Below are 12594 nucleotides of genomic sequence, written 5' to 3' on the forward strand. Positions count from 1 at the left end.
ATAACACAGTATTTGCCGATTCAATATTTAGCACAATTTAGTAATATTAATTACATTAATCATGTTGTAAACCATCACCCACATTTGTTGCCAAATTTTTCATCCCCATAAACAAATACTTAAAGCAAACTCACTGCTATCGTGTCACATCCGACTCATAGTGACCCCTCCTTGGGTTACTAAGGTGATATCATTACAGAAGTCGATTGCCCAACCTTCCTTCTGAAGAGTGACTGGTGGGTTTGAACCTCCAGCTTTCTGGTTAGCACTCAAATGCCTTAGGCATTACGCCACCAGAGCTCCTAAACAAATACTTACTGCTTACTAAACAATAGGTCTTCCTTTCCCTCCCTCCTGCCCTTGGTACCCACTAATGAACTTTGATCTCTATTCATCTGCCCATTGTTATTTCATATCAGTGAGATCAGACAATAACATTTTCCAGATTTATCCATGTTGTAGCATCCATCAGAACTTCATTTTTCATTATGGCTGAATGAATTTGATTGTATGTATGTACCACATTTTGTTGATCCATCGGATATCAATGGACATGTTTTTTTGGTTGTTTCTGACATTTGGCTGTTGTGAATAGTGCTGTAATGAACATTGGTGTTAAATATTAACAGTAAAAATACTTAACTATTAAGTAAGGAGAATAAATAAGTAGAAGTCAGAAAAGTAATAATCAAGAAAAATAAATCTGAAATATCTCTCTTGAAGATCTCTAGAAACTACCTGATTGGGATGGAAAAGTTTTCCTAATCTTCTTTATTATAATCTTCAGGAGAAACTTAGAGCCCTCTAAATGGAAAGCAATCCTAGGCCTGCATATGACATCAAATCTGACTTCTCCTCAAATAGTAACTCAGCGGATAGACCAAATTGTCATAAACCCACATTACAATAAACGAAGAAAAGATAGTGACATCGCCATGATGCACCTTGAGTTTAAAGTGAATTATACAGGTAAAAGTATTCACTTTAAATTGCCTAATCTGTTCAAATTAATTTAAAATTAGATTTGAAATGTAATCAAGTAATTAATAATCCATAATTGTTGGATAATTACTTATAAAAATAATTTAATAATTTAAATGAAATTTGGGAATGGTGAAAGATATATTCAGTGTTTCAATCTAACTTTCTACAAGTTGACTAGCAGCATAAAATTCACAGAGCCCTTTACAACAATAAACTTGAAAGAACAGCACAAAGAAAATAGGTCATATTATTATGTACACCCTCTCTATTTCTGAGGTAAAAGAATGACAGTCCATCTACCACCAAGGCTAGAGTCAGACATTTTCTGGGAAAAGAACATTTTTAAGAATTAAGTAGTCTATGGATTAAAGAGGAGTTCTGGTAGCATAGTGCCTAAGGCACTTGACTGCTAACCAGAAGGCTGGCGGTTCAAACCCACCAGCCACTCCTCGGAAGGAAGGTCGGGCATTCCTACTTCCGTAGTGATACTGCCTCGGAAACCCAAGGAGGGGGTCGCTATGAATCGGGGCTGACTCAATGGCAAATAACAACAACAACAAAAACAACAACATGGATTAAAGGTTTAAAAAGAGATTCAATAATATTAATAGAGTAGCAGATGGAGGACTTCCTTCAAATGCTTGGATAATTTGCACAAAATCACCGGAGGGAATGAACCTCATCCAGAAAGGTACTCTCCAACTCCAAATTTTGCTCTGAAACATTTCCCAGTCCCAGTTAAGATTAAGTGTTCCCATCTCCTGATTCTCATGAAATTTGCTCTGCACAAACATTATAGCACTTGTCAAAGGTGAACTATTACTATGGCTAGTTGTGTACCCCGTCCTTGAGGGTAAACTCTGTATCTTAGACCTCTTTGTGTCTGCCCTGGGTCTTTCATGTAAGGGGCACTTAATAAATGCCAGGTGGCTTGTAAATTGTTGCAGAAGTGCTTTAAAGTCAGTGAGCAATATTAATGTTTCCAGAAGTGCCCTGTAAAACAATTGTATAAATGCTTTTTTGATGTGAAGATAATTGAAGAAAATCAAAAGAGCCTCAGTACATTTGTGCAAGTTTCCCTTCATTGACTTAAGAAAAATAACCTTACCCAGATTTTAAGAGAACTGGTATTATTTTCTGTTAAAAATCATGATTATTTGCATATCACATATAAATTCTTAATTCCAGAAAGAAGGTAGTATTTATACTATAAAACATAAATCAAGAGACTAAACAAACCAAAAACAAACAGTCCTTGATTCAGATACATGGTGACCCCGAGGGTGTCAGAGTAGAACTGTGCACCTTAAAGTTCTCAGTGGCTGTGACCTCTCAGAAATCAATGTCCAGGACTTTCTTTTGAGATGCCTCTGGGTGGCCTTGATCCACCCACTTGCCATTTACTATCTTTGGTAGTATCTCAATTGAGCTGAGTACTTAACCATTTGTTCCAGCTCTGGTAGCACAGTGCCTAAGTCATTTGACTGCTAACCAGAAGGCTGGTGGTTCAAACCCATCAGCCGCTCCTCAGAAGGAAGATTGGGCAATCTACATCCGTAGTGATACTGCCTTGGAAACCCAAGGAGAGTTTGCTATGAATCAGATCCGACTCCACGGCTCCACGGCAGTGAGTTTTTTTTTTTGTTTTTTTCCCCCTAAAATTGACGTGTAAGAAATGTGCAGACTGGAAAAAACAAAAAATGCTGAGTTTTTTTAAGTTAAATGTTTAAAATGATTCATTTCTAAAACTTGTTAGAACAGGATGTATGTCTGTCTGTGTTGTTTATTTGTTTTTCTTTATTTTTCAGATTATATACAACCTATTTGTTTACCAGAAGATAACCAAACTTTCCCTCCAGGAAAAAGTTGTTCTATTGCTGGTTGGGGGAGGGTTGTACACCAAGGTAAATTATCAGATGCAAAAATAAAAAAAAAAGAAAATTTAATAAGTATACAGAGAGTATGGGGAGTCCCTGGGTGATGAAAATGGCTAAGGACTAAACTAGAAAGAAAGGTGGGCAGTTCCAACCCACTCAGATGTGCCACAGAACAGAAGCCTGGTATTCTACTTCTAAAAGCTCACAACATTGAAAACCCTATAAAGTACAGTTCTACTCAGAAATACAAGGGGTTGCCACAAGTCAAAACTGATTAGAGAGCAACTGGTTAGTTGTTATAGGCTGTGTTATAAAACTATAATCCTTATTTGAGGGAACTACAAGAGTTCCCCAAACTTATATCTAATTTCAGAATTATACCCACTCCTCATTTATTGACATGGTTGGGTACCAAGGATCAGGTCATTATATAAAAATCGATGTTAAGTGAAAATGGAGGATAGCCACATCAAATTATACAATGGACAATAGCTACATCATTACATAACTTACAAAATTACATCATTAAATAACTGCCAAATTTTACTATTGTATAACTGCCAAATCACTGAGAATCACGGCCCTACCAAGTTGATACATAACCTTAACCATTACAGCCAGCAGTTACTCTCACCTCACACCTCAGTACTGCTTACTGCCAGACATATATCATTAATGAGCAACGTAGTCACATAGTGGTTTTACTATTGTTGTAAATGTGCAATGTCAGATAACAAAAGAGTCAATAAGTGAGTAGTAGGTATATAAATACACCATATACCTCCTTGTGCCTATGACAATGTAGCCCTTTGTTTACTCTACCTGATAAAAATTTCACTCTTCTTGCAATTTGGAAGACTACAGTACCCTGTCTGTGGGCTAATACCCTGATTCAGAGTGTCTATACTTTTCAATAAAACTCTTTGTTTCCACTTCAAACAATGTTAAGACCAATGTTTAGCTAGGTCAGATCTTTTGGAAGCAGAACTACAGAAGGCATTTCTACTGAGGCACCTCTCAGTTGGGTTCAAACCAGGAGTGTGTTACCCAGTGTGGTAGTTATGTTTGTGTGTCAACTTGGCTGGACCCGGTTGAGTAGCTGGGCAGCTGGTGGTAGTCCATGATGGGAACCTACACAAGCAGCTGAGTAGTTGCCTTTTGAATGTGGTCTGCTTCCTGTATATAAGGAGAAGCCTTGGGAATGGCCTGAGCCTATGGCATGCTTGGACACTGCATATAGCCATGTCATTGCTCAGCAGCTTGCTATGTTCTGCGGGCCTTGGGCCTTAAAATGGACTTAAGTTAATGGCCTACCATGTAGTTTGGTAATATTGGGACTGTGCCTTTTTACTTGTCAACCTTGGGGTTTCTCAGCCTCAGCAGCCAGCAGCTGGGCCAGGAGCAGGAGGCAGAGCAGGACCTCAAGTTTGAGGGGCTTTCACCCAGCCCCTAGAGCCTGGCACTTTGAACTTGGACTTAAAGCCTCCAAATTGTGAGAGAATAAACTCCTGTTTGTTAAGGTCATCCCATTTGTGGTATATTTCTCTCAGAGCGGCACTAGGTAACCAGAACACCCAGTAAGCAGGCAAACTTGGGCTTACTTGTGATTATTTACTAATCTGCAGGGAACAGTTTCACATGATTTTTTCACCACATACTGGACACTCCATTCCCATTCCTGTCAGGGACTGTAAATTTCAAAAAAAGTTTTGCATCTGTATGAAGATGCTGTGGGTTTGGAAGACAGACAGATGTCAGCGGTACCTAATAAGGGAAATAAAAAACAAACTCACTGCTGTCGAGTTGCTTCTGATTTATAGCAATCCCTCCTTGGGTTTCCAAAGCGATATCTCTATGGAAGTAGATTTCCCAGTCTTTCTTCTGAGGAGTGGTTGGTGGTTTAAACCACCAGCATTCTGGTTAGCAGTCAAATGCCTTAGGCACTATGCCACTATTTTATGTAGCGAAAAAATGTGAAATTGTTCACTAAAGATTAGTAAGTAAGCACAAAGTAAGCCTGTGCTTACTTTGCTCATTGGGTAATCCCACACTTGTTCAAACTGCCAACCTTCCAGTTAGCAACTATGCATTTAACCATTTTCATCACCCAGGGACTCCATACAGAGAATAGATATATATTAAAAGCAACAAAAATTAAAAAAAAAAAGAACCTAGATTGAAAAAAGAAAAAGAAAAAAATCAGTACTACTTACACTGCAAATGTAATCACATGGCTCACTGACAACAGAACTCCAAATAGGGAATACTCCATCTTACAGTGTTTTGGCCATTCAATAACTGTTAAACAAAGAGGAGAGGCACTTCTATCTGGTAGGAAAATCTGGCATTTGTATTCACAATAAAGCATAAGTAAGGTGCTTTAAAATTCTGTCTTTAAAATGAAATTTCACTTCATCTTGTGAACTGATGCACATTTTAAAAGCAAAGCACTCACAATGAAACATCCTTTTTTTGTTATGAAAGAAAGAGTAAAGTTCTAATTCAAACTCTTACCTCATGATTCTGACAAAAGTCCTTCACTGAAATGGCATTACACTGCTGAAAACACATCCTACTTGTTATCCATGAAGTACACTGAAGTCAAAGACCTATGCACTTTCATGTCTTCCACTTGAAAAATGTCAGGATTTATTAAATTTGAGAAAAACAGAGAAATAGAATCTTAGATTTTCCATATCAGACTTCAAAAGGAAATACATTTTATGACTACCACATAGACTCTTCAAAAGCAAATTATCCACTAACAAAATTTAAGACTCTTTATTCCACAGAAAATGTTGTTTGGTTTTGTTTTTTTACAACTGAGTAAGCTTGGCTTACATTTACTTATTGTTACTAAAGATATATATTTAACTGACTTAAGAAAATCTCTAAAGGTAGTAGGGTGCCAGGAAAAATAATTGCATATGAGGTTAATTTCATTTCAGAATAAACCTCCAGGTTATATACAAACACTTCATGATAGCAAATTTTTAATGAACTTTGCCTTATGATTTCTATTGAACATAATAAAATAAAAGTTCCCTTAATTTGAGTATGTTACACTGATTAATTACTTAAGAAAATCCTTACTATATTGTTGGCTAGGAAGAAATGAGGTGGTATGATATTGTTGCTGTTAGCTTCAATCGAGTAGGGCCTGACTCACGGTGATACCACGCACAATTGGATGGCACTGTTGTGATTCATAGTTTTCATTGGCTGATTTTTGGAAGTAGATGGTCAGACCTTTCTTCCTGGTCCCCCTATTCAGCATCATAGCAACACAAAACCTTCACAGGCAGACAAGTAAGTCACTGCATTTGAGACACATTGACCAAGAATTGAAACCGGGTATCCCACACAGAAATCAATAATTCTACCACTAAATTACCACTGCCCTTGAGGTGATATTAATGAGTCAAAATAAAGTAATCAAAATAACTTTAAGCAAAAGATAACTTTACTGAAATTGATCATGCTTCCTTACGTGTATGTGTGTGTGTATGTGTATTCTAAACTGCTCTCTTCATAACTCATGATTACAAGCAAGTATTAAATATAAGGACATTACTCCAGTTTTCCCATACCAAAGACTAACTACCTAACCTTATTTTTTTATTCCTCAAGAGGAGCCAAAAATGGTTGAGATTTTTATTATTATAAAACTAAAGTCCACCAACCCATCTGTGTTCTTCACTGGATGACAGTGAGATGCTGACTTTCCCCCTCCATCTTAACATCTCCACTTCACTTTCTTAGCTTAGAATTCACTGTCAAACTGTAAAAGTCATCCAGTTCTGTGCCATACACCCTCCTAACTCATGTTCAGTGTCATGCTGGTACCTTGAAATTGACTATGGTCAGTGTTTACAGTATTCAAATTGGCAAACCCTGAAGAGACAGTTGTTAAACATTTACCAACAGAGCATACTGAGTCATATGCAAACATCTTTGCATCTGAGTTGTATGCACATGCACACACACACACACACACATACACACATACACCTACTTACTTGTTTCCTTAGTTATTTTAGTGCATGGATTCAAATGAGTTGGAAATAAGGTCAGAGGCATTTTTTTGCAACAACATTGGCCACCATATAGACTACCTTATCTTCAACTCTCTTCATCTCTGGAGGAACCAAATAAAGGCACCCATTATTGGAAAGTGTTATCATGTACCTCTTCGAGGTCACTAGACACCAGCTTCTTTTATATCCTTCTTGGAAGTGGTATTTCAGAAACCAGACTCAGCCTTTCAGTGAATGAGTCATTTTGTAAAAAGTGTGGAAGTACACTTTGCTACAAAAATGCCTCTTTTCTCTTCACTGCAGATATGAATGACAAGCTGATTGCCTTTAGACCAGGGCACAGTTCATCTCAGCTTTATCTTCTGCTCAATATGCACCTGCTCAATTACACAGCACTACATAGAAAGTCATTATACAAGAGCACCTCCTCAGGTGCCAAATGAAAAGCCCCTCTGGGTTTCTAAGCCATCACTAATTTCCATGAATAGAACTCTATTTATTTATTTATTTTTTTCATGAGCAATCCTGTAACTGTTTAGAATTACTGAAAATACCTGAGACCATCTAGTCCCATCCACCATTCCTAGTATCCCTTAGGAAAGAAAGAAAGAAACACTTTAGTATTATCCATCTGGCAAAAACCCACAGATGGGATTTATTATGTTCTTTAGAGAAGAAAGTTTAGTATTTAGTTCCATTATGCATACACACAGTACTCAATAATGAGAGTGAAATGTTGGAATAAATAAGACTGATGATGGTTCATTCATGATACATATTGATCACTGCTGACTGGTTGGTTGCATCACCCATTTTGAACAGGTTCTACTGCAGACATATTGCAAGAAGCTGTTGTTCCTCTTCTATCAAATGACAGATGCCAACAACAAATGTCAGAATATAACATTACAGAAAATATGGTGTGTGCAGGTTATGAAGAAGGAGGAATCGATTCTTGTCAAGTAAGTAGATAAAAGTGCTCACACTGCATTCCAGAAAGTGTTGCTATGTGATAGTTTCATCACTTAACAATAATTTGGGAGCAAAGAAATCCTCAAGGTACCATAAACTCACTCACCTATTATTTTAAAAATACATTCTAGAAACAGAAAACTTGACACCTGTGATTTTTTACTTTTATTTATAACCTATTATCTTAATCTTCCTGAATGGATCTAAGCAACAGAAATAAAAGTAGTGTTTAAGAACATGGGTTAGAAATCAGGTAGTGTTAGGAACTAGAGTAAAATATGAATGTGAAGATGTGAGGCAGATAGGTAAAATAAAGAGTGAGCCTAGGGCTGACCCAGAGATTGCATGTACACTTCATTATTATTTGCAAATCATTTTGAACACACTAAGCACAATTTTAAAATTTAAAATATAGATTGATAAGCAAGTTTGGCTCATGGGTCTCTAATTTTCAATGCTGGTTTGGTGTCCAGTGCCTAAAATCATTTCTAGATGAAAAACAACCTGAACAGAGCAATAACAAACATCTTGCAGAAGAGTGAATGAATACAAAATAGCCTGGCATAACACTAGCTCTGGAACTTCTATGTGAATTTTTTCATATTGTCTTTTACATTTTATTTCAAAGGTGAAATAACATGAACTCACTGTCATGGTAATGTCAATAGTACAATAAATTTTGTGTCAGTAGTTTTTGACGTGTATGACTACAGAGAAAAGTCTTCCTCACAAACTACCCTCATTTAAGACAAAAGCATCTTACCACCTGGAAATGATTTGGACTTAGCTCCTTTAATTCCACATGCATTCCAAAAAATAAAAAAGTAAATAATGTTATATTTTAACATAAACATTAATTCTTAGGTGCAGAATGGAATAGTTGCCAAAAACATGGATACTGCACTCAGACAGCTTTTGTTTCACCCTGTTTTAACAATTATTATTGATGAGATGTTGGACAAGTGACTTAGGTTTTACTGGGAAGTTTAAATGAGGTAATATGTGAGAGGCATAATGGATACTCCCTGGACCAACGTAAGCACTCAAAAATATTACCAGTTTTTTAATACAAAACATAGTAAATAAATTTTCTGGCATGTATTCTGTATTTGAAAATTTATAAAATATTGATGCATTGAAGTTCACTGGATTCAATTAAACCTGAACGCATTACTGAACAAATGAATAATTTACAAATGTGGAAGTAGAAGTTTCCACCATGGTAAAATGGTTTCATTTTTATTTAAGTATCAACAATTCATTGCATACATTAACATATAGTAACACATTCATGTAATAATAATTTGACTGGACAAAGAAATTTTAAATAAATGCTTACACAGAAAAATCTGTATATATATATCCCTTTGTTAAAGTCAATGCCTCAAGTCATGCTAAACTTTCAGCTTAGTTTTATATTTATTCTGCTTTGGTGAATATTTGCAAATTCAAGACAAATAGGATAGCTTTTTTCTTACTTAAAATTTATCTCTGGATCTTATACTTCCCTTTTAAAATGAAAAGTGGGATAAAAGTGAGATATATTGCCACTTAGAGAGAGATTTATAGAATTACTGTGCAAGAGGAAAATCTGCTGTACCACTTTGATTTCTCTTAATGGGGATTGTGTGGTAGACACCTCATACACTAGGCTGAAAATATGACTGCAAATACTATTGATGTTAGGGTTACATTAAGCCAATAACTCATAAAGAGCCTTGAAATCTTATTTTGGCTGATATCTACAGAGTTTATGTATGTTACTCATTGCCAAGTAAGAAAGCTCCCATATAAGACAATACCTGTGCAATATAATTTTATCACAATTGAATAATCAATACCCTAGATGGTCACATAGTTTTCTTGGTTCAACCTTAATGCTATGTTGTAGAAGATGCATAACTGATGAAGAACACTTAGTTAAGATTATAAACCTTTATGCCAGTGGTCCTCAAAGCATGAATCCCTGTCCATCAGATCAACATCACCTGGAACTGGTTACAAAAGTGTATTCTCAGGTCCTATCTCAAAGAAACTGAAGCTGAAAATCTAGAGGTGGAACCCAGCAATGTGTGTTTTAGGATACCCTCCAGGTAATTCTGAAGCACACACAAGTTTGAGAACCATGATTTAAATTAAAATGATTATCAATTGTTACTGTCAGATACAGTAAAAGAAGGTGTGATTTTTGTTATTATTCACAAACATAACATCTAAGGAAAAACATAAACTTAAGGCTAATTAATATTCTTGACATTGATTTATGTTTTTGAAGTACTTACACATCTCTGATATACTGAATAAAGGAAATATCTACATTGATTAAATGAGAAAACTGAGGCAAAGAGAAGTTAGATAACTTACCTGAAGTGGTGTAGTTCTATCATGGAAAGTAAGTGAACAAGATCTAGGTCTCCCAACCAGACAGTCCACTCAGTACTCAGGCAGTAAGCCTTCTGCAGGCTCCTTTGAGTAACTGCAATGGACCCATTATATCCTAGATAAGTTAAAATCCTTCATATAATCAACATCTGTATTCTATTGCCTATAAAATATTAAAATATGTTAGAAAATATAAGAAAAACTAAGTGAATGTCTAACATTCTCTAATATGCCAACGGTCATGAGGATGTCTCAGGACTAGATATTCTGTTGTATATAAGGTTGCCTTAAGTCAGAGCTGACTCAGCACCAACTAACAAGAAAATTTAGGGTTATTTTTAATAATTTCTAAATCACATATGAGGTTTGAGCCTGAAATTATTCTTACTTTTATTGATAAAATTGCACAAATATTTCTGAACCTGTAATACAGGCTAGAAGTCCCTTGGTACTGTGAACAGCTAACATGCTAGGCCACTAACTAAATGATTGCAGTTTTAAGTCCACCCAGGGATGCCTCGGAAGAAAGCCTGCTGATCTACTTCTGGGGGAAAAAAAAAATCAGACATTGAATATCCTATGGAGCACAGTTCTTTTTTGACAGACACGGAGTCCCCATGAGTCAGAACTGACTCAAACACTCAAACTCATTGCCATTGAGTCAGATCCAACTCATAGTGACCCCTCCTTGGCTTTCTGAGGCAGTATTACTATGGAAGTAGATTGCCCAACCTTCCTTCTGAGGAGTGGTTGGTGGGTTTGAACCGCCAGCCTTCTGGTTAGCAGTGAATGGTTGTTAATTTACTTTTTATTATTCATTAATATGGACTAAGGGTTTAGGATGCAAGGATAAATCACAGTCCCTATGTTCAGCATAGTGGCTAAGACACTTGCCTGCTAACCAGACGGCTGGCGGTTCAAACCCACCTGCCACTCCTCGGAAGGAAGGTTGGGCAATCCTACTTCCGTAGTGATACTGCCTCGGAAACCCAAGGAGGGGTCGCTATGAGTCGGGGCCGACTCGACGGCACATAACAACAACAACAACAACATGTTCAAATATACTACGGACTGCTAGAAGAATGAACAAATCTGTCTTGGAAGAAGTTCAAAAACCCAGATGCTTTTTAGGAAAGACTTTGTCTTAAGACTTTGTAACTAAGTCAGAACAGGTGCATAAGGCTCTTATTTAGCCTTATTTTAGCACAAGAAAGGATCTCTGGTGGCATAATGGTTAAAGCATTTGGCTGCTAACCAAAAGTCCATGGGTTCAAATCCACTACCTTTCTGCGGGAGAAAGATGAGGCAATCTGCTTCTCTAAAGACTTACAGCTTTTGAAACCCTATGGGGGCAATTCTGCAGTGTTCTGTTGGGTCGCTATGAGTTGGAATTGACTCAATGGCAATGTGTGGGTTAGTACAAGAAAAGCATCAGACTTTTCAATGAGTTAAAAGCTGCATGTGCAACAAGTGAAAGTGATTGGGATGAAGAATTTGTTGCAAGTAGGGGTTGGTTCAATAATTTCAAAGTAAGGACAAATTTGCATGACATTAAAAGGCAAGTTTGAGTTGTCTGTTAAGTCAAGAATATGTAACCCTGGAACTGCCTCTACTTTGGACATATTGTCGGGAGGGAACAGTCCCCTGAGAAAGATATCATGCTTAGTAAAGTTAAGAGTCAGTGAAAAAGAAGACCCTTAATGAGATGATTGACCCAGTGGCTGCAACAATGGACTCAAACATTATGATATTGTGAGGATGACACAGAACATTACTTTTTTTTGTAAGTAGGGTCACTGTGAGTGGGAACCAACTTGAGGGCACCTAACAACAACAACAACTATCTTCAAATATCTTAAATACATTTCCTCCATGTAGAACAGAAGTAACTAACTTATGGTTACTAATGTTATTTATACTCTTCTTCATCCAAGAGGAAAAAGTGCTTTGATAGACAATTTTTTTTCCCGTAAATATAGGGCCCCAAAATAATAACAAATCAGGCAAAAAAAAAAAACCTCTGAGAATATTTTTAAATGTGAAGTTAGGATTAAATATTCTATTTTACCAGAGATTTTAAAGAAAAAAAATATATATATATAACATTTGCCATCAATGTTGACTCATGATGACTCCATTATATCAAAGCAGAACTGTGGGATATGTTTTTGAAGTAAATCATCAGACCTTTGTGCCACCTATGGCAAATTTAAAAAAGATTAAATTCCTCATAAATATAAAAAGTAACAGATTAGTTTTTTAAACAACCAATTAATATGGGAAAAATACTATTATTAAATAATAATACTTTCCATTACGTTTATTTACATTATATAGGGATC

At 36.3% G+C, this 12594-nt stretch overlaps 1 protein-coding gene across 1 annotated transcript in view; it reads left to right on the top strand.

Moving 5' to 3' along the window:
- TMPRSS15 (transmembrane serine protease 15) overlaps positions 1 to 8836 on the top strand; it is a 288131-nt gene extending 279295 nt beyond the window's left edge. The window contains exons 23-26 of the mRNA XM_007934909.1: positions 788 to 969; positions 2793 to 2888; positions 7721 to 7860; positions 8735 to 8836. Coding sequence (XP_007933100.1) covers positions 788 to 969; positions 2793 to 2888; positions 7721 to 7860; positions 8735 to 8836 — 520 coding nt within the window. The remainder of the gene's footprint in view (positions 1 to 787; positions 970 to 2792; positions 2889 to 7720; positions 7861 to 8734) is intronic.
- The last annotated feature ends 3758 nt before the right edge of the window (positions 8837 to 12594 follow it).

The sequence above is a fragment of the Orycteropus afer genome, unplaced genomic scaffold, assembly GCF_000298275.1.
Source record: "Orycteropus afer afer isolate SDZICR_OR568_19922 unplaced genomic scaffold, OryAfe1.0 scaffold00022, whole genome shotgun sequence".
NCBI classification, from domain to species: domain Eukaryota; kingdom Metazoa; phylum Chordata; class Mammalia; order Tubulidentata; family Orycteropodidae; genus Orycteropus; species Orycteropus afer.